This window comes from Lissotriton vulgaris, chromosome 3_1, assembly GCF_964263255.1.
Source record: "Lissotriton vulgaris chromosome 3_1, aLisVul1.2, whole genome shotgun sequence".
Lineage (NCBI taxonomy): Eukaryota > Metazoa > Chordata > Amphibia > Caudata > Salamandridae > Lissotriton > Lissotriton vulgaris.
Genome location: NC_141689.1, coordinates 2,097,905,776 through 2,097,928,240, shown reverse-complemented (window position 1 = coordinate 2,097,928,240; position 22,465 = coordinate 2,097,905,776). Strand labels below are relative to the sequence as shown.

Here is a 22,465-nt window from a genome sequence, read left to right as displayed (position 1 = left end):
CGTACATATGCCCCTGTACTTCTTACAGGCTCACTATATCATGTTTAGAGAATTATAGACTCATAGTTGTGTAGAATAAAAAGAAATGGGAATATGGTCGCTGCTAAGAGACCCAGAGAGGTCATGTGCTCCAATCAAGTGCTGTCTGTTGTTGTTGATCACTTCTCCAGGGCTCGCTATGCTTTCCAGACATTGGTAGTTCTATGAGAACAGTTACTTAGAATCTAGGGATATATCACTCAATTAATATAAGGAAAATATGGTTAAGGGTAACTTGTTTAAAAATATCCCACAATGTAAGAACAATTTTTGCTGTTGGTGAAACTGAAGGACGTTGATATTGTTTCCTTAGATGTTCATGTGTATTAAACACCTGGTACAGAGGGCGCTGCTGGTCCTTAAACGCCATTTAAGAAGTGGATCTAGAGCTCATCGGGGACTAGGAGATCAATCTAAACAAGAAAATATATCCTGACCTGCACAAATGAGGATCATAAAATTCACAACCAGATTGATTGCGGAGGACGGATGAAGTAGCATATTTCTATGCACTACCTGTATCTAGCTTAAAGAAATTAAACTGAAGAATCTGCACATGTTTTAAACTGCATCAAGATAAACGTGAGGGATCTAAGCAAGTGAGATGTTGCTGGAGGAGATGGCGGTCACAAGGTGATATGCTGCACTGCTTGTGGGCCTGTCTCAAATGTGATGATTTTTGCAAAAAGACAAACAAGATATTCTGAGGTGACCACTATTTACGATATCCAGCTTAGCGGAGGGGATGGAGATATATTTCCTTTGAAGTAGCTTACCAGTGAACTACATGTAGCTCGTGAATATCGACAGGAGCAAAGGAGATGGCAGGCTGTACTTTTTTGTGGGAGTACCAGACCTTATGGGAGATATATGACTGGTCAGGGTCTTAGACACACGGGTAATGAGGCAGTTCACCTATTCACTGCATAGCAACCAAGACAAGTTTTAGGAATTAATTTCTAGATTAGATGTGTATGGAAGATAAGAAGCTTTCACACCACTAGACAATAGGTCATCCTTCTGGCTAAGACTGGCCACCAGTTGTGTGATGGTTGGACTTGGTTACTACGTAAGATGGGTCCAAAAATACAGAGAGGGGGATTATAAATTAACAAATTTATGACGTATCTTGTGTGGGCTGAGGGTAGGAGTTGGAGTAATGTGCATGTTTTCATTGTCTTTATCCAAGTATAAAAGAAATTAGGAACATTAGTCATGAAATGTATGTAATAATATGCCTGCTGAATCTCAAAAAACAAAACAAACCATGAACATCTTAAAGCAGTATTGATGATGATGGTTTGCAGGCATGTGTCTGGGTCACACAATACAGCCTGCAAGAACAGAGACTGCCTGCCAGAACCCTCCTGATGCCAAGACCCACTGCTGCCAAGACGAGCACAGCAAAGCTTCCCATTTGAAGCCGGCAGCCTGATAAATCAAAATTAGATTTTCAAGAATTTCTTTCATGCTTTACTAGCTGTGAGTGGTTCGCCTAACAGAATGTGCACCGCCATGTTTTAGTAATGACTAACACCGATGAGTCAGCATAGGCTGGAACGCTTTCCAGAGAGCAGCCTCTTGCTTGCATGCTGCTCCTGGGTTGGATTCCGCTCACTGTGCTTGAAACAGCACACATTCCATTACTGAGTTCAGTAATCAATCCCCGATCGGGATGCTGGCTCACTGATGGTTCACAGGGCACTGGGGGCACGGCACACACGTCGCTGCCAACTTCAGGAGCAAAAACATGGGATCGAAGGCAGAAATAATTATGTTTTCCTTCCAGGCGCATGCAGATTTATTTTAGTTTGGCTTACGCATCACCCAAGTATTTCCTTCAACACAATGTCACTCCCTCCCTGGAAGGAGATGAAGGGCTGTGGGTGTCTGTCAATATTTATGAGCGCTGCACTGAACCATGCCACCAATGGTTTTTTTCTCGTTGCCTTGTTGTTATTAAACTCTTTTCCATCTAGCCTTTTTTTGTTCATTGACTCTGTGACAGTTGTTTACCATCTTGGCAAAACTGTCTTGCAGTTTATCTGGCAAAACGTATGAGTCAGTTATAAAGCAACTTTCTACTGAGGGATTGTGGCTCATGAGGTTCTCAATGTCAAGTTATCTTGACTTAACTGAAGACTACAATTTGCAAATGTGCTTCAGAGCCTCGTCTGGCGTATGAAGCATTGTCCCCCACGCTCTTTAACCTGTTAATGGAGCCTCTGACAGAAACTAAAATCATCCAGCATTCACTTTAATATGTATGCAGACGATACCCAACTACACCTGAAGATCACCTCCCCCGAAGACATTCAGTCCCTCAACTCAGTCCTGCTGTAAACACAAAGCTGGCTGACACGCAAACACCTGAAGCTTAATGCACTTAAAACGGAATTCCTACTGATCTTACTCAATTCAATTCAATTCAGTTAATTTATATAGCGCGCTACATACCCAGAGGGTCTCAAGGCGCTTGGAGAAGGGTGGGGAATTACTTGTCGAATATCCAGGTTTTAAGTTGCTTTCTGAATGCTAGGTGGTTCTGAGTGAGGCGAACGACCAATCCCTCGTCGTGGAACAACGGCTGAATCAGCTGACTGCTCTTAACTGTAGACCGCACCTCGTGGACTCTGCATCATCTCTGGGTATCATTCTAGACAAAAGTCTGAACATGCAGAGGCACATCAGTTCCCTCACCAAAGGAGCTAACTTCCAACTCAGCTTACTTAGGAAACTCAAACCCTTCCTCCCTGCTCATGACCTCAAGGTTGCAGTACAAGCATTGGTGATCTCAAAGCTGGACTATGGTAGTGCAACACTCTGCAGCTTGCCTAGAGTGAGAACGGCTCCTCTTAGGGCTACCCTCAATTCTTCTGCTAGTTCTCTTAACTGGCACAAAAAAATACCACCACATCTCTCCGGACTTGCGGGAGCTGAATTGGCTTCTATATGAAGCTCGGATACAGTTAGAAATTGCATGCTTGGCTCACACCGCTGTACCTAGCGCAGCAACTGGAACTCTCTTGTGGTTCTAGAGCCTACAGAAGCGCCAGCACCCTTCTACTTAAACCTCAGAAATGCATGAAAAAAAGACCGATAACCAAGCCTTCTCAGGGATGGCTCAGTGGATCTGGAACTCCCTTACACCCGAAGTCAGGGTGAACCCTTCAACTGTCTTCTTAAAAAAAGGAGGTCAAAGGGCTCCTGATGAATACATTTCTGCCTTAGCCTGGCACCTTCAGCGGATTCTGGGTCCATACCCGTTGACTCTGGCCCTGCCACCTGGTTCACAAATAGGTCGGACCATTCTAGACTGTGATTTTGCCTGTTTTTGTGTTTACTTTTCCCTCAGGAGATTGTTGGACAATTTTAGACTTTGATTTTTTTGCTTTGTATATTCTGTTTTGTATGCTTATACCCTTGTGATGCATACTCTGTATTATACCCTTGTAATGTTAGATCTGTAAAGCGCTCTGATACCATCGGTGGTCATATTTCTCTAAATAAAACTTTCAAAATAAAATTGAGCTAATGGACCTAAGTTAGAGGCTGGCAAATGTTGGACATTTCGCCAAAAAGCTGTCGATGTCCTGTCCGCCCATCTATTGCTTTTGTGCAGGGCCCTGTATCCCCAAACTGCCCAAAGTGTTTCTTGCTCTGGATTTAGAAAAAAATCACTGAAAATGTCAATTGTTAAGTGAACTATGTGCCCGATTCACAAAGGCAATCTGAGACAAAAGTCTAACTTTACGACTTTTGCTATTCAAAGAGGTCATTTACGAGTCGTATGTTTATGTCCACAGACAGGCCGGAATCTCCAGCTCAAGCCGTACTCTTCGGCTTGGGCCGGATGAAGTGTTAAAAATAGGCCAGAATAGAATTTTTACAAAGAAGACAATTAGGAAAGTGAGATAAAGGGCAGAGGATGTCATCAAAATCATATTGGGAATGGGAAAGAGTGTGGCCAGACACTACATCACATCCCAGAAAAGTTTGCTCCTTTCTATCATGAGCCACAATTTGCGCTACCCTCTGTGTTGACTGTAGTGTTACACCAAAGTTTGGTGTAGCACTACAGTCAACATTGAGTGTGGTGTAACACTACAGTCAACACTGCGGGGAGCACAAATTGTGGACTGGATGTACCATGATGCAAAGGAGCAGTGAACACTGAGGGGAGCGCAAATTGTAGCCTGCATGTACCATGATGCAACGGAGCAAACTTTTCTCAGATGTGACAAAAGGGTGTGAAGGACCACACCCTTTTTTCCTGCCCAAACTGATTTTCTTGACCTTCTCTACCATTTATCTCACATTCCTTATGCTCCTCTTTGTAAAACTTGTGTTTCAGCCTTTTGATTACACTTCATCAGGTCTGAGCCGGAGAGTACGACTTGAGCCAGGGAGTACTGCTTGAGCCGAAGAGTACGGCCCAACTGTGGACGTAAAGATACAACTCATAAATGACCTCTGTGAATTTCAAAAGTCGTAAAGTTAGACTTTTGTCTCAGATTGCCATGGTGAATCAGGCCATATGTTTCTGAATTCTCAAGCAGCACCACACAGGAAACAAGGGTAGGGTCTCTTGGTGGCCAAAATCAACATTTAGAACATGGTATACTTATGGAAAGCAATGACCAACCTGTATCAGCAGGGCTGCACTTTCTGGAGTCCCGTGCCGCAGATCATGCCCATTGATGGCGAGGACCCGGTCATTCTCTTGCAGTTGCCGGTCTCTGGCAGCCACACCCCCTTCCTGTAGGCTGAAAATGAACACTCCTCCATCCGGCCTGCGGACCAGTTTTATTCCCAGCTGGGCATCGTGACTGCCTTTGTTAAGTGCAACATGAAGAGTTTCGTTGGTGGGGAGTGGATCAGAGGCAAAACCATTGTTCCGGCAGCGGTACCGCTGCTCTCTTAGAACCGTCAACTTCAGAACTAGGCAGGGCTGCTTCAGAACCGCAAGGGCAAAGTTGTGAGGAACGTTGCTGATATCAATGCCATTGACCTACAAGAGAAAACAGTAATACTACTAAGAGAAAACTCGGGAGTAACGGGGGCCACATCAACAATCTAATCAAACGATCAATCAAGTTTCTTGTGAAGTGCGACTACTCACCTGTTAGTGTCTCAAGGCGCAAGAGCAAATGCTTCCGGATTAGGGATCAGACAACATTGTATTTGTGTGGTGCATGGTGCAGTTTTGAGTTTCTGCTCATCTTATATTATAGCACTTTTATCACTGCAACCCCTGCTAATATTTATATATTTGTGGCTCATGTTCAGGCTTTGCCTGCACAGCTGACAAGATCTCTTGTAACTAAAAAAAAAACGAAAAATGGGCTTAGAGCCTGCCCATTACTTACCTATATTTACCAATATTTTGCTCCGACGTCGCTCTCTTTTCCTTGCTTCTCATAGGGCTGCATTTCCTTCTTCCCCATTCTATTCAGTTCTTTCGGTTTTCTATGGAACTTGGATGAATTACAGTTTCCGTCCTGAATATCACCTCCGCCCTCCTCCCCACTGATTATTGTTTTGATATCCCTGCTCCCTCTTCTACCGACTCATGCAATATTCATGTCCTTGTTAGGTGGGGTATTAAAAAAATTGTAATGGGACACCCTACAAAGCCCCTTGTTATCTTTGTTGTAGAGCACAGCAATGAACATTTGCAATGTAAAGAAAAGTCTTCTTTTTGTTAGAGCTTAATTGGATTGTTGATATTTATCTGGTGGGTTTGTGAGCTCCCGCGAGTGGCTAGCCTGCCCGTCCTTTGCATTCATACACATTGATCACATCTCTGCCTCCTTCTTGCACATCTGCTCTCTTGGCTCCTCCTCCCAATGCAGGCTTTGTTTCAGGCTTCTAAGAGCGCGAGCTCTCACCCCATGAGGTTAGAAACATGTCTGGTGGTGGCAGGGTGGCTCTGTCTAGTCGGAGACCACACCAGAGCTTGGCAGGTTTTTAGACGACCCTTCAAAGGGTCTCCTGTGTGCATTTATTTATAAAATTATTTTTATTACCATGAAAGGCAGGCACATCAACAAGTATGTGACACAATCATTAAGGTTAGACATAATGGGTAAGAATAAGGCATCAGACATAATTATGATCAGTGGTTTGGTTTAAGACCTTGTTCACAGTTCTGTTCATAGTCTGTGGCAGCAAAAGCTCGGGACGAGTCGAAGGGATGCGTGCATATATTTCCCCTAAAGAGGTTCCATTTACCCCAGATCTGTGTCCACTTTTTGGGACAGCATCTGCTTTCGTAGATTGTTTTTAGTAGCCATACACCAGTCCATGTCCTGCTCCCAGGATTGAAGTGTTGGTATCTCCGGAGCCCCCCCACAGTCTTGCTATGCTACGCTTGGATATCATCCATCCCAATGTAGCCTAGGTTCTCTCTTTGCTGTTCAAGTTTGTTGCTCCCCATATATTTAAGAGACATTGCTTTGGTTTGGGTTCTAGGTTATTCTCTAATGCTTCCCCAATAGCACATGATAACCTGCACCAATATTTCTTAATGTGTGAGCATTCCTAAAAAAATGTGGTAGAAGGTGCTTTCTCATCCACACCATCTCATGCATGTCGAATCAACCCTGGGGTTAAACCTGGTGAGCATCTGTCCTGTGTAGTACAGTCGGTGCAATATCTTAAGTTGTACCAGTCTGAGTCCTGCAGAAATAGCCATCTCTCTAGGTGAGGATGTGGCCTCTTGTCATTCCTCATCCTCTAGGCCCTCTACATCTTGTGTCCATTGCTTTCTAAGCTGAATGAGGGGGTCTGGGGAGTTGTTAATTAATTTTTTGTAAGTCAAAGAGATCGACCTGCAGTCCATATACTCAGTAACAATCCTATCTTCAAGTGGTGAGGATGCCGGAAGCCCCAAGGGACAGCTTTTTGGAGAGCATGTTTAATTTGGGTATACCTATACCGCTCAGTATCTGCAAAGTCGTATTCATTTCAAAGTGTGTCAAAGGGGATCAGTCCCTCTCAGTCCCATAAATCCCCCTCCTGAGAAATGCCTATTCGGTCTAATTTTTCAAACCCCTTGGTGTTTTTAAGTGTCCCTAGTTGCACATATCCCACAATGGGGGTAGCAAGAGTAATTCTATTGTTCTAGCCCAGACTTTTGTTTGCTGCGTGCCAAATCTGCAGTGTGTGGTTTGTTGGGTATAGAGTGTCCTTTCGTATCTACCACCTGGCAGGACGTATTTGTCTATCTTAAATACTGGATCATCATAGGGTTTGTGCTAGCATAAATTAATCATGAGGTGTGATGCCCAGTATTATTTTAGCATATCAGGGAGCCCGATGCCTCCATCATACCACCCCTCACCAGTTTTTGCGTGGTAATACGAGGAAGCCTGCCTTCCCCCAAGAGCATTCTCTGTTAATTTTCTATGGCTTTAAAGTAGGGTGCTGGGGCTGGGTATGGAGTGTTTGGTAATATGTACAGGAATCTGGGGAGTGCCATCATCTTAAACAACGCAGCACGGCCCGGAAGAGAGAGTGGAAGGGACCTCCAATGGTGCACGTCCTCTTTGCCAGTGTGCATTTATTAATAAATCCTACATTTGTATCAGTGAGGATTTATTACGACAAGCTGTTTGGTGCCAAATATCTCAGGGCACAGTGAAGCCATCATGGAGCTAGGAAACTAGAAATTACACGTATCCAGCCATGTACTTTTTATGGCTTCCCTGTGGGTTTACAATATCCAAGAATGGCTCAGATATTGTAGGGTCATAACTGGTGAGGCAGCTATGCCCACACATTGGATAAAGTGCAACCTGCCTTAAGGGTGATTTACCTGTACCTCATGCAGTGTATGGGGGCATGGCACACAGTGTGCCATGTCAGCTTTTTGGTTTTCCCTGCACCAAGACACACAGCCTGAAATGGCAGTATGTATAGTCTTGGTGAAGGGTCTCTGGGGTGGCTCGATTTGTGCTGTAACCCCACTGGACCCTGTTTAATGGTAAGAACTGTAATTATATGTCTTAAACTTTATATTAGACAACATCCTAGTTTAAGACAAAATCCTAATTTAAGACAAAATCCTAATTTATGACAAAATCCTAATTTAAGACAAAATACTAATTTAAGACAAAATACTAACTTAAGACAAAATACTAACTTAAGACAAAATACTAATTTAAGACAAAATCCTAACTTAAAACAAAATCCTAATTTAAGACAAAATATTAACTTTACTACTACTAAATGCCTTCTGTGAAGACTAAAAGTAATACGTTTAGGATTTCGTCTCAGATTAGTTCTGTGAATCGGTCCCATAGAGAGTACCTGGGATCGGACACACTGTGAACAAAGTGAAATCTCTTACATCAGAGGAAAGGATGGAAATATAAAACAATTGAATTTTATGATTTTGCAAAGGATTACTTAATGCTTCCGGATTTTTTAGTGAGGTATTGGTCACACCATGAGCAGCCCACAGTGGACAAGCAATGGAAACCATTTGAGATTACAAAAAGAATACTTTGTATAATTGACCCTTGGAGGAGGAGTCAGGCTGGCAGTCATTATCTATTTTACTGTCTAGCATGTTATCGAACTGAACTATGATTTCCTTTTTATGCCAGACTATTGAACTGAGCTTTCCTGAACTGATTCAAACCTGCACTTTGCCGGTTGGTAAAGTGTGCAGGAAATAACCTTTCGGCTGACGTTTTTACCGGCTCCCTTCTGTGGCACGCTGTGCTTCAGTTTGCATATTTGGTTTGTATGATCCAAATGTTGACTCTCAATTTTTCCCATGTCTCTTTTTCAGTCTTTTCCTAGGCAACCAGGAAATGTTTTCTTTTATTGAATCTGTATGGCATTGTGTGGCTAATTTTACTAATTGACTGTTATTAAATCTGATTGTGTAATGCGATTCCATGTTTCCTGGCTATTCAGATTGAGGCTTTAGATAAATGACTTACATGAGCAAACTTTATCGTATTTGAGTCATTCTTGGAGTGAACTTTCTTGTCCTAAGATTTATAAATGTTGGTGACAATTGTGAATTGGTGACGGAAATAATATGTATTTGGCATTTCTTATTCCAGGTCCTCATAAGGAATTGCTTCACGTTCTCTAAATACCCAAGTCCCTGTTAGCTCACATAAAAATCCATTGGAGGAACAATGTTTGAAGTAATTTATGTTATGGGCCCTGTGAGTGTAAATGATCTACTTGATGCCCAGTCTTCCGCTGCATCACCAGCCACTATACAAAACTGCTCTCTGCAATCTGGATTATGCTGCGTTAAACCCCTTTACTATTGCCGTTGGTATGTAAACTGGTCAATTTTGGGTGTCATGATCAATGCAGTATATTATTTCCAGCGTGGAACAGCTATACAATTAAAGCCTAACAGAGGAAGGTTAATTTGCTGTGACTTTCTTTATCATATTGAATTAGCAGGTTAGCGCCACACTGTCAACAGCCTGCATTCACTCCAGTACTTGGTTTACAGTATCAAACATGTCAGATTTTCCAAAGAAAGGGTGAACAAGACTATAGACTTTCTAACTCTATTTATGAGGTAAAACCATTTTTTTAAAGCAGTGTTAAAAATCTGATTTTAAAATGGCCTTTATCAGTTTAATTTTAGACACTGTCAAGTGTAACACGTTTTACTTCTTAACTTAGAAAGGCGACTTAAGGCGCACTGAGGGCCAGATTTATCAATATTTGGCGCAATGCAGCAAGACTACTTGCTGCGCTGGGTCACATGGAGAGAGCAGGAATGCGCCAAAATTACTAACATATGGTGCATTCCTGCTCTCTCTGTACTGGTGCGCTTGTGGTTACCAAGCGCCAACGTAGGTACCCTTGTGCCATAGTGCAAGGGTGCCTGTGTTACAGACAGGATTGTTTTAGTGCAGGAAGGTCACCTTCCTGCACAAACCAACCCTCAGAGACATTTTCCTCTTTCTATGTGTGCTGTACACAGCAGCACACGTAGAACGAGGAAATAACAAGGAGAAATAAACATATTTCTAATTGTTACGCATCACCTGGGAAGGCATAGCATTTTGAAGCATTCCCAAGTTTACTAATCTCAGTACATCTGGGAATGTGCCCAAAAATATGGGTGGATGCATGGGAAACCCCACACTCCACCCATGGACCACCTTTCCAACCTGCCCTGCCTTGCATTACTCTAGAATTACTATGCCACGCAGAGTCACACACGTGGTCTGGTAGGATCATGAGGAGTCCCTCCAACAATAGGGATGCGCCATAAACCTCAGGTTAAGTTGCTCTGCTTCCATTTATTTCAAAAAATCAATTGGTAGTGTAGGATAAAGACTCATTTGTTAGCCATACCTACTGTACATTTGTATGATGTTAGCTGTATAGATAAAAAAGCCATGATCTTGTTAACATTGACCAATAGATGGGACACTCTTAGACGCCATTTCCTCAAAATAGAGTGTAACACTGCCAAAAATAGTGGTTTGTGGTATATTTGCAGATCTTTGAATAAGGATCACCATTTCTGCACTCTCCTTGGTGTTTTTCCAGATTTAAACCTAGGAACATGATATTCACAGTGCTGTCATTACTCCATGACTTCTATTTTGCAGATAGCAAAAAGGTGTTCCTTCTCTGTGGCATTAAACTAAGAATAAGCATCTGCAAGAGAGACAAGTTTTCCCAATTTGGTAACAGATAGATTTGGAGCGCTATATTTACTTGTTTGTTGTGTATTTGACATCATACGAAGAAAAGGAAACCTACGTCCTGCAGTTTTACTTTTAATGAACGATGAACGAGAGGTGTGTAGGTCTAGATGATGTTCTGTTACACTAAGCAGTCTATACCTGTTGTATCACTGTATGAAAGATCTAGAGTCAGGTGACCAATATAGGCCGTGTTACCGTCAGATAATCTATTTGATTGGAAGCTACATACCTTTCAGTAATTATTGAAAAGGTTGGTCCTTCAGACAAAGAAATCTAGCACTGGAAAGTATAACGTGAAGAAGAACAGCAATGGTGCTTGAGACAGTGGAAAGCCTAGATAAATCTCTATTGTGTGCATTCATTCTGCATTGTTCTGTGTGGACATTCAAGACTGCTTTCTTGAGAAAGATCATATTGTATGCAATTTTCCAAGTAACTATGTCAAACTCCTTTATGTTTGAGGTACTATTCCTTTACAAGATGGACTTTAAACCTTGCTTACTGGTTTGACCTCATGCAGGATGATAGTCGGACAAAATTGATACCTTGTAACTGTACTACTCACATGTCCCCGGTCTGCCTCCCTTTCTACGCATGGGTTCTCTGTCATCTATACTAAGAGGGCCCAGAGTGCTTGGCTAAAACACCTGTGTAAAATGATCTCATATGCAACTCTGTCAACACATTTCTCCCCTGCCAATTCCGACTTAACAATCCTGCTGGCCTTTGGATACTTCCAACCTTGATGTATAGAACAGATGTCTTTAAATTGCCAATGGTGTTTGTGTCTTTGTGCTGCAGGAGTTTCCCGTTGACATGCGAGACCTCCTCCCAATCTTCATTTATGCAGTGTACCATATTTTTTAAATAATCTGGATGCATAATTGTATTGTTGACCCCACAGTGAGTGCCTGAATATTGCCATCAGATCTGTGAGGCAGGATATTGGCAATTAGACCTCACCACTGGCAAGACACTATAAGGACATGGACACATTTTGAGTTCAGGGGCTCAGTCTAGATGAGTATTTCAAGGAATGACTCAGCAATCCTGTTCTAAGATTTCTACCATAGCTTGATGGTCCAAAAACACTCCAGTATTGTGTATTTATTTCATTCATCTAGCTTGCTCCCAGGTACTATCAAAGTAATGGGTACTAATGGCAATAGCACAAGCAGACCATTACATATTTGAGGTACCTCAAAAGAAACTTGTTTACCACAAAAAATCATTTGAATCCTAGAGGGGAGTAAAGCAATTTTCTCTCTGTAGTGGTTGACTGGTTCCTTTATGTGTTACTATAGATTTTGCTCATAATTCTAGTTGTGGAAAACCATGCAGGATCCAGATCTATAGAGTGGATTTGGTGACATCAAATCAAGCAACAGAATTTGGTCTTCCGATCTTTTGGAGTTGGCAAAAAGCCTGCAATTCTTTCTTCCATGCGTGATGACATCGGGAGCGCGGGGAGGAGCGGCGTTCAGGAGCAAGAGGAAGAGCGGCGGACATGAGCGCGGGGAGGAGCTGCGGACAGGCAGGGAGGAGCGGCGAGAGGCGGACAAGAGGTGAGGAGCGGCGAGAAGCAGAGGAGCGGTAATCTCAGCAGCGCTGGGAGGAGCGCCGGCTGAGGTAAGTGAAGCAGCTGCGGGTTCGCACCGAGGGACGGGCAGAGGGACGGGCAGGGGAAATGAGTGCTCGCAAGCCTTTTACTCAAAGTCGGGACGTCGGGGGAAACAGCAGACAAGAGCCGCGGGTGCGCACTAAGGGACGGGCGGGGGCCATAAGTGCTCGGAAGCCTTTTCCTCAAAGTCGGGACGTCGGGGAAAACAGCGGACACGAGCGTGGGCAGAAGCGGCCAGGAGCAACAAAACTGGAGCAAGGAAACACTGTAAGTACGCTCTGCTGCTCCCGGCCGCTCTGCTGCGCCTCTCCTGCTGCGATGCTGCCCCCAACCCCCTTCTGCCCCGGGCAACGCCGGGGCAGGCAGCTAGTTAGAAAATAAATCCCTTTAAAACTACTCACAACTCTCATTATTAGCTAAAATGTTTATTTGCATTTGATTATTTGCTCATGTCTATGAAGGAGCTCGATTGCTCAAAACACGGTGGCCAAGATCCATTCCCTCGATGCGGAAACAAGGGTAATGGTAATTAAAGGTAATGGTGTCACATTTTCTTAATTTCCAAAGAGAGATTGCCCTGAGATTTCCGCTCTATCGGTGACATTTCACCACAGCATTGCATTCTAACAATGAGATTATAAATTGTGTTATCTACACATAATACAATAGGTGATAATTAGAAGACTGCTGTTCACCTACTAGGTATACAAATACAGAGAAACAACTCTCCCTAAAATCATGTTTACATTCAAAATGCTGTTTAAATATAATAAAATCAGTCTAAGCATCATTGCAAGAATGCCAGCACATGATGGATGTTCAGAAAGATACATCTGCAATATTTTGGATCTACAGACAACTGTGACATCATTTGCTCTGCTCCCAGTGATGTGCCAAGGCTTTACCTTTAGGATCATGTCTCCGGGCAGTAGCCTCCCATCCTTGGCGACCGCTCCGTCCCGATAGACGTGCTGTAGGATAATGTGGACCAGAGGTGTTTCACTGCCTCCCACTATCCTAATGGCAAGGCTCTCATTGGGCTCTGTGCGGTTAATTTTAATGTTCGTTATCTCCCCATCTGGAATCAGGTGATAGAGCTGTGGCAGTGCTGAAAGAGAAATGTATTTGGAACAGTTGCATGGAAGTGAATTGTTGCTGGTGGTAGTATTATACCTATCTCACATGACGACAACCACACCCCATCATTGTCTAGTTTAATCACTCAGTCCTTTCTAGGTTATTGTTTTTTTGCAACCTTATTACCCGTCACTTACGTTGGACTTTCACATCAGCTCAAATATGACTGATTAACCTTATGATCAAATTCTTATTTGAGAAGATTCACTTTCTTTACTTTACCAATTGAAGTATTTGATAATTCATAACACAGAAGATAAACCAGCGATCTTCATTGAACCAGTTGTGGGAAGTAAGGTGGTTTTTCAAAAAAAATATCGGCTTTAAATTGACTGATATTGTGTCTCTTTCTATAGTTAATAAAGAAAAAGGCAAGACGTTTCAATAATTCAAAGTTATTAAACCAATTTAGTACACTACCACTGAAAAGATATGTAGACCAATAGGCAATCAGAGTAAACATTGGCAAACATATTGCTAGGGTCGAAGTGTGAAGGTGGGCAAATGACAGGATTTATATTTTTAAAGTTTCAAGAATACATTTCCGTGATGTGAAGAGCCAGCTCAAACATTAAGGGCCTGATTCACAAATGTAAACACTATAGTGTAAGTTTAGGATTTTTTGAAATTCCCAAATGAATTTTACGAGTAGTATCTTTATGACTACCTATGTTTTCATGTGCTGAGTCTCCACCAGGAGTGTAAACATAGACTAATGTGTACATTTGTGAACCAGGGCCCGAGCCATATATCTTGCATCTGTCCAGTTTTCTAGCCTTTCAGGAACATCTAAGAGCTAGCCCCATTGAAGTTAATTGTTTACAGGCTAAATCATGCATACATGGATCCAATTAAGTCACTATAAGCATGTCTTTTGAATACTGTCAAGCTCAAAAGCAAGCTAACTACCAACAAAAACAGACAGAGGGAAGTAAACAAGATACGCAGGGATGCAGCTTAAGAAGATAAGTACCCTGTTTGCCTGTGATATGACCTACCTGTTTGGGACAGATAGAGCTCAGTTAATAACCTGGTATCCCACTCAGTGAGCTATATTTTCCTTTTTAGCCTCTAGTTTCTGTAAGTCAATAAGCAGTTCAACAAAAGCAAATGAAGCATATAACAGCTTTTAGTACATGTCATTATATGTATACGGAGCAGCGTAATTCTTGAATGTAGGAGAGGTGTGCAACCACATATTACAGGGGCAGTCTGTAAGTGCACCATGATATTTAAATCCTATATGATTTAATATCCCAACTCATTACCTTATCCTTCATTGTCAATTGGACAGGCATATAATATATGGAAAGACATGTGGAACCTGGTAGGCACCTGGAATGCAATGATGCAGTCTATACCAGTCTGCTTAAATAAGCATTCAATACTAATCAGACAGGACTGCCAAGATCGAAGAGCTTTGAGAGAAATTGCTGGTAACAAGAGGACTAATATAGTCCACCCTGCAGGTTCCAAAAATTCCAATACTCTGAGCACTCACATCCAATAATGACAAAAAGGATGATGATAACACAGTCCACCATGGCAAATCTCTTCGGGGGCTTGTGAAAAGTGCGTCGTTTTCAAACAGTTTCTGTTTGTGTTACAAATCTCTTCAGTTGACATTTCATAATGGCAATCTTATAAAGGAGGACTGTGACACAATCTATCTTTGCAGATCTCCGATTTCCCCCTCACTCCTTATCCACACTTATTGCCTTTCCTAAATCCATAAAAACAATAGAGTAGATGACCTTCTGCCACAGCCAGCATAGTCAATCAAAAACATAAAATATACACCACCAACACAATAAAAGGTCCTGCAGAGCTAACCAGAGTGGCCAGAAAAAACGCAAACTATAAAAAAATATGTGTCTAATTCCCACACTTCCTCATCTATCACAGCTAAGAGTTGAATCTTGGCGGTCATCACACACAACATGGAAACACTTCCTTCATAAGCTCAAAGCAAATACAAAACTGTTTTGACCACTCACCCACATGGCGTAGTGTGCTCCCTGTGTGGACAAGTGCTTCAGTGCCCCACATAGTTGTAGAAAACACTATACAAATGCTATATAATTCAACTTTTTTGATGCATATGTGCATGCAAGTACGTGGTTGCAACTCAGTGGAATTTTTTACAACAAACAGAGATGCATTTACTACATAAGCTACTTGCCGTAGATTAGGCAATTTTTTTATGTTAGTCTTTCTTGCCATTTTCAGGGCTATACTGGACCCCTACCTCATTAGTAAGGATTTCCTAAAACTAAACATCAATGACCCATATAGCTTTCCTTTTGGGCCGACTAGATTCTCTCTAAGTTCAGATATCTCAAGGAGATGAAAGATGTGGTACTTTAATCTTTACAGGTTGTTAACTTTTGTGCATTGTGCGTTTGAAAATTCTTTCTTGTGCACAGCCTTTCCTGTCCTGATACCATTTGAGCCTCTGAAACTGTACTACTGCAGGAGTGCGGTCCCTGTAGCATTAGGTAAAGTCTACTTACCAGACACGGAGGCCACTGGGAAACCCTGTTCCCCACTAAAGAAAAGGAATGCCCCTGGGAAAGTAAATGTTATGTAGCGGGACAATATTTCTTATTTGATAGAAGTTTCTTTTGGAATAGGCCGAAATCATTATGAACAAGCCAATTAAAGAAAAATAACTGTTAAAGATACTAAAACTGTAAATAATGTACTATATATGTAACAATATGTTTGCTATCAGATTTTACAAAATGCTCTTAGAGGCTTTGGTAATTTTGAGTTCCTTTGGAAATTGAAATCAAAACATGTAAAGCAAATTATTGAACATGAGAGACAATAGAAGTCAATACCTTCATCTATTGAATTTGGGTATTGCAGGGTTTCTCTGTCCCGGTCTCTGTCTGTGTTCAGCGGGTTCACAACAGCACTTCCGCTTTTTGTTCTCCTTAGAACGCTGAAAGCTCTGTTTAGCTTTTTGAATGATCTGCTTCTTACAGTGGAGCGTTCAAAATGTCGGTCTGAAAGAGAAGAAGAATATTTTTTTTCATTGCTCCTTAGGAACGGATCTTTTTTTATAGAGTTCACAAAAATTATTCATTATTATAGAGTAACAACGAATATTACATTTGCCCATTAAACAGTATTCATTTTACCAACCTCTGGAAAATGAAAAGCTGAATCAGCTGTCTTAGAATTTGAACCCAGGTCATGCCAAATACAGATAGGCTTGTGCAGCAGGTCAATTAATCATCTGAATAACCTTACAATTGTACTTGTAGATCAAGCTTAGCCAAACTCACAAAACACATCACATTAACTTTACAGATTAAACTTGTAAAAGGAATTTAAGAACCCTGAATGTGTTACCTAGACAATCAGAGGCCCCTTCTAATCAGAATCTGTTTTAAAGTAATACTTGATGCAGATTGCAAAACACACAAAATGTACAAAATAACAATATGGACATAAAACAAATGCAAGGTTTGCCTTGTGGACAAATTGCACAAACTGGACTAATCAATGTAATGTGTGCCTAAAAGGGGATATTTTAAGATTCACTTTAAATGTACCATGAATATTTCCTCAAATTACGCAGTTTGGTGCAAACCAGTTTTGGTTTCCAATATTTAACTCGTAGGTCCCCTTTACATGCTGCCATGTGTGTTTTCCCCAGCTGGGGGAGAGGGTACCACTTAGTCCAACTTTAAGTGCTACCATGCTACCAGATCAAAAATGACCAGGTCCAGAAGCACGGGAATCAATTTTACCAGATGGGCATCTCCATTCTGAAAAAATTAGGGTGAAAAAGGGCAAGGGCTGCAGCCAGAGGCACAACTCTGTTCTCGTCCGCTCCTTCAGCACCATGGCGGGAGCAAACAATGCTGCCTTCAGAAAGGCCACAGCCTTCCCACACTCACCCTATGCTTTCTCGTATCCAACTGCCCCTGAAATGCATTTCCCCCAACAGATATTTACTGCCTGCTACAAGCTGGTAGAAAATATCAGTCTTAAAGTGCCAGGATTTGTTGAATAACTTTATTTGACGACTAAGTCATTTTAGTCCAGCTGGTTATTCCTCATTCCAGGGAATTTCGCTTTTTATCCCAGTTAAAACTTGGGGAGACACTATCTGTAATCGTTAATTCCAGACCCAGTATTTTCCTGGGAGCTCAGAATGGGGGCGGCGATAGTGGTGGACGCTGGTTGCAGGAATGTTTCTGAAGCAGGTTGATGGATATTGAGGCAGCTTTGCACAGCTACATCTAATGGACATCTAATAGACATTGCCTTATACCAGCATGAATCTACACTATCAGAACTTTTTTCAAAATACTAAGTGCCTTAAATTGCACAGAAATACTGTGATTGAGCATACCTCAGCCAAATAGCCTGATTCTAAACACCCAGTTTTGAGAAGAAGAAAACAACTGCATTTCACCGTCCAGTAATTCCCTTTTGAAGACACCAACTTTCTCATTTTTTCCCCATTAAATCTATCTCTTTAGAACGAAGTATTCGCACCTCTATGAAGGGTCACCAACAACTGCTCTAATAATTTCAAATAATCCTCTTTGGCATGGCTACAGACTGGCTGAGGAATTTAGTATGTCTGTGAAGACCAGACTTTTCTCTGGGAACACTCATTTGCCAAATCCTCTTTAATGGGATTTTGGAATCTTCCTCATAAAAAATTCAGACATTATAATGAGTAGTATCTGCATTCCCAGACCATTAGCCCGATCTCATGAGGGTGAACATAACACTATGCGACGTAAGATTTGAGAGCTCCAAAATGTACTAAATGAATGCTACATGTGTTCTAAAGTTCACTTTTTGACTTGCCAGTCAAGAGAAAGAGCAAAGTACCCCGCTCTCTTTTTCTCTTCCTGAGCCATATTTTACCTGCCTTCAGTCTTTGTGTGTGGAATGCCACAATAGCACCTGAAGACTGAGGGGCCTACCTACAAGAAGTCCCTTGCGCCGCCGGTACATCACTTTTTCTCATATTAAAAGTGTGGTGACCATATTTCAGAAAACCCTGATTTCCAAAAGACACTGTGCACAATTCAGCGATTAGAAGGACATGAGTTGCTTTAGCCTTTTGTCCATGTCAGTGTCCAGCATCTGGCCCTCTATGTTAAGATTATACACACTCTAAAAGCAATGTAAATCAGTTATTATTCTTTCTTGAAGTGAAATAAAACATTTTCTACTTACTATGTTTGTGATAATTTTAATTACTTTCCCATTAAACATTTCCAGTGGTAGTAGCTTTGTTACACACGGTTGTCATTGGTCCATTCCTCACAATGACCTGACATTTTGAGAGCACTGCAGATTTCGGATCATCTCCATCAATAGATTATAAATGATTGTATTACACTGACCTGAGCTGTCTTTGATCAGCTGCACACCCAGATAGAAAACACGATTCATATCCGACTTTAAATAAAGAAACTCTGCTTCTGCTTCCACGCCTGCAAGTAGCAATCCATCCTTTAACTTTGGTAATACCGATTTCTTTCCTATAAAATGAAATTGTTTTTTTAGATTTCAGTGCATCCTGTGATTATTAGCTGCATCTCTTGCTTCTTCCTGCCAAGCCAAGCCATTACAAACCAAGCACAGGCACATTTTTACACAGGCTTCCTTTTTGCAAAAGCGTGAGAGCAGACTCCAGAGAGAAGCTCAGAGGCTGTTCACATAGCAAAGCAGAAGCAACATTTTACCCTATAAATGAAGTGAAAGGTTCCTGCTTTCATTAGTTGTGAATTCGTTTGTAGTTGATTTGTCAGGTCCCACCTGCTGCTTCTAAGCAAGTCAGAGTGTCCCAGAAGAGAGAGGGGAAGTGGAAACTAGCAATGCTAAAACAGATAATGATAAATGAACCTATATGTTGCATTGCAGTCCTGTTACTCAGAGGTGGACTATACGTCCCACTAAGCAACCCAAATGGAGGCAAACTAAATTGCCCCAATGCTGAAGATGTTACTCCAGCACAGACTGATGGACATCTAAGTATCTAAATCACAGTCAGAATTAGACAGCTGCTCAGGAAAATGCTGATGGAACAAGAACATTTTGGGGTTTTCTTCAGATCTTGAAATGGTCTTGCTGTTGTTTAAGGCCTGTGGTCAGGCTTTTTGTTCCTGGCATAATTCTTGATGCAAGACTCCCGAGTGATCCAGTTGTCCAATGCCGAGGACTGTAGTTGGTGAATAGTTTAGACCGGTATCTTAGACCCCAAGATAGCAAGCTGTGTGAGTAATGCAAAGCATCCTGAAGGTTACCTTAAGACTTAAAGGAGGCCACTGTAAGGCTTAAATGGCAGGAGTAATGTGTTCCATCATTTTCATGCCTAGAACTAGTCTTGCTGCTTAGTTTTGTACCAGCCGAAGTTAACGTACAGTCTTCTGAAGACCTATGGACATGTTTCAATAAAGGATGTGCAATAGTACCAGTGAGAGTACAATGTTGAAAGCTTAGCATTGGTGTGGGCTTGATAACCACATGAAGTTGGAACTGTCTCCTCTGCATCGCAGCATTCACCTGTAGAATGAACTACAGTATACGATCAAAGATTACTCAGGTTTCTTACTGTGAGAGCTGGAATATTGAGCTCACCCAGTGTAGAGGGGCACTGGAAAGGTGACCGGGTATTCTTATTTGATGCCCCCAAGAAAGTTAATGGGCATTCCATTCCGGAAGATTAGTGAGGGGAAGTTTCGGAATGAGAGTTGATGACGGTCTCTTTCTTTCTCTGAGTTACACAATCATGTACGTCTTTCCCAATAAATCTATTTTCACCGCATATATGAATACTGGATTGATCACTGGCAATGAGTGGAGAAGAGTCGATCAGAAGTGTCCAATGGAGGTAGTCGATCAGCTGGTTCAGTAATGAGGAATGATTCTGGTCATTGCTGAGTTGGAGCTCTTTTGACATTTTTGTCCAGCAGCCATTAGCACAATGGGAAGAAGAGCCCAGTGAAGTAGACCTGATCAAAAACTAAGCTGGGAATATTGTGAAAAGACCATTATTTATGGTTGGTACAGAGCTTAAGAGTGCAGGTTGGACCAATGCCTGATGGCGTGCACATGTCACCGGGTGTAGGTGTGCCTGGTGGAGTCCCAACACCCTGTGCCTGACCCGAGCATTGTCATCAAGGAAACCAGGAACACCGAGCACTACTGTTTGCAGGAGGATCGTTGCTCTCAGTGCAGTTCAATGATAATTGCACATGGGATAGAAAACATACATTCTACTGATCTGGCAGAAAGGAAGAATAAACTCAAAAAAGGATTTCATAAGCCAACTTTTGATTCATACACACAAAGGCTTGAAAAGATGTTTCATGAACATTGAAAAATAAATAATATTTTTTTATAATATTGCATATGTTTTTATAATATTAAGTATTTATCAAGCAAACATCATTCATTAAATAGAACTTATTTTCTCCTGTTGTTGTGTGAACAAAATAAGAGTGAAGCAATTTTCACACAATGGAAAGAATATGTGCACCCACAAGTTTTCTTCAAACTCATGATGATCCACCTTTGGACTGCGATCAGTTGAAGGAAGGCTTTGAAGCTTATAAGGAGGCAATATCTTTATAGCAAGGAGGGAACTATGGATAACCACCATTTGGGAGCCGTGGAAGGAGAGCTTTAAGGCATTTACCTCCATTACTGATGGATGAAGATGAGGAAGATGGGAGTGAACTAGGTGAATTTTAGACTGCAATAAGCAAGTTAGATGCCAATTATTGGAAAAAAGTGAATAAAGTATTTGCTGGATTTACACTTGTGGATGTGGATAGCATTCAGGATAAACTATTGACAGTTGCATAACTGGTTTACGTGCATTAACATCTGTATACAAATATAAATAAGAATTTACAGAGGAAACTACTGCTGACTAAAATGTAACTTTGAAGATCACCAGCATTGCCAAGCAATTTGACACTAAAGACAAATGAATACGGGAACCGAACGTCAATGACATTAGCCATGGGAAGGTTAGTGAAGTTAGTTGTCTTAAAGTCTAGAGAGGCAGGAAAATGTATGAGATATGCAATAAAGATAGGTTGTAGATGTGACAGATGTAGCTGTGGGACAGAAATGCATAAAGTGCAAATGTAAGAGTAAATGTAAAGAGTATTTTTCAAATGTTTGCAAGGTGCATAGGTTACAAGAAGATAAGGACACAGATGAGTACTGAATGAGGCAGGTTAATGAACTTTCATGAGGAGTTCATATTGGAAGTAATACTATTGGAAGAGAACCATGATAAGGATCCATATTGCACCATGACTGTTGGAGGTGTGGATTTACTATGATGGTGAAATATGGAGCGAGACACACTGTACTAGGAGAAAGACCGTTTTACAATTTCAGGAATTTTGAGTTGTGCTCCCTGGATATTTGCTTGTAGGTGAATGGGAATAGGCCCATGGAGGTAGTTTGGTTTTTAATACAACTTTAAAGTTCAAGGGATGAAAAATCAACTCAAAATTGTTTTTTTCTAAGGAGGGCACTTGTTTGTTGAGTTGACCCTAGCAAAGGTAGTTGAGGATTACTCTAGACCAAAACATCCTGAACACGTTTTGGGATACAGTGACCATTTAAGGCTTGGGAAGATACATATCCCACAGTGTTTAGCAAGAAGATTGGTCTATTAGAAGGTTTTGAGCAGACTATCTTTTTAAAAACTGGATTTGCCCGAAGGCACGCAAAGTTAAAAACATTCCAATATCCATGAGGACTAATTTACAAACCGAGTAAGACAAATTGTGTAAGGAAAGGGAAACAGAGGAAATCGAATTCTCAGAGTGGGTGCCCCCAGTAGTCATTTCTGATAAAAGCAATGTAAAGATCAGAGTATAGATTGGTCTACATGATGTGAAAAAATGTGTGTAGGTGAACCATCATCTGCTGCCAAACATTAGTGAAATTACGTCCACTT

At 41.5% G+C, this 22,465-nt stretch overlaps 1 protein-coding gene across 4 annotated transcripts in view; it reads right to left on the bottom strand.

Annotated features, from left to right (window-relative positions):
• Positions 1-22,465, bottom strand: part of LNX1 (ligand of numb-protein X 1) — a 278,368-nt gene that overhangs the window by 66,311 nt on the left and 189,592 nt on the right. For 2 of the 4 annotated variants that reach the window (XM_086962644.1, XM_086962646.1), the window contains 4 exons: positions 18,885-19,022; positions 16,347-16,514; positions 13,272-13,474; positions 4,685-5,050 (listed from right to left, as the gene is read on the bottom strand). In XM_086962644.1, coding sequence (XP_086818770.1) covers positions 4,685-5,050; positions 13,272-13,474; positions 16,347-16,514; positions 18,885-19,022 — 875 coding nt within the window. The remainder of the gene's footprint in view (positions 1-4,684; positions 5,051-13,271; positions 13,475-16,346; positions 16,515-18,884; positions 19,023-22,465) is intronic. The other 2 variants (XM_086962645.1, XM_086962647.1) reach the window with 1 other exon arrangement.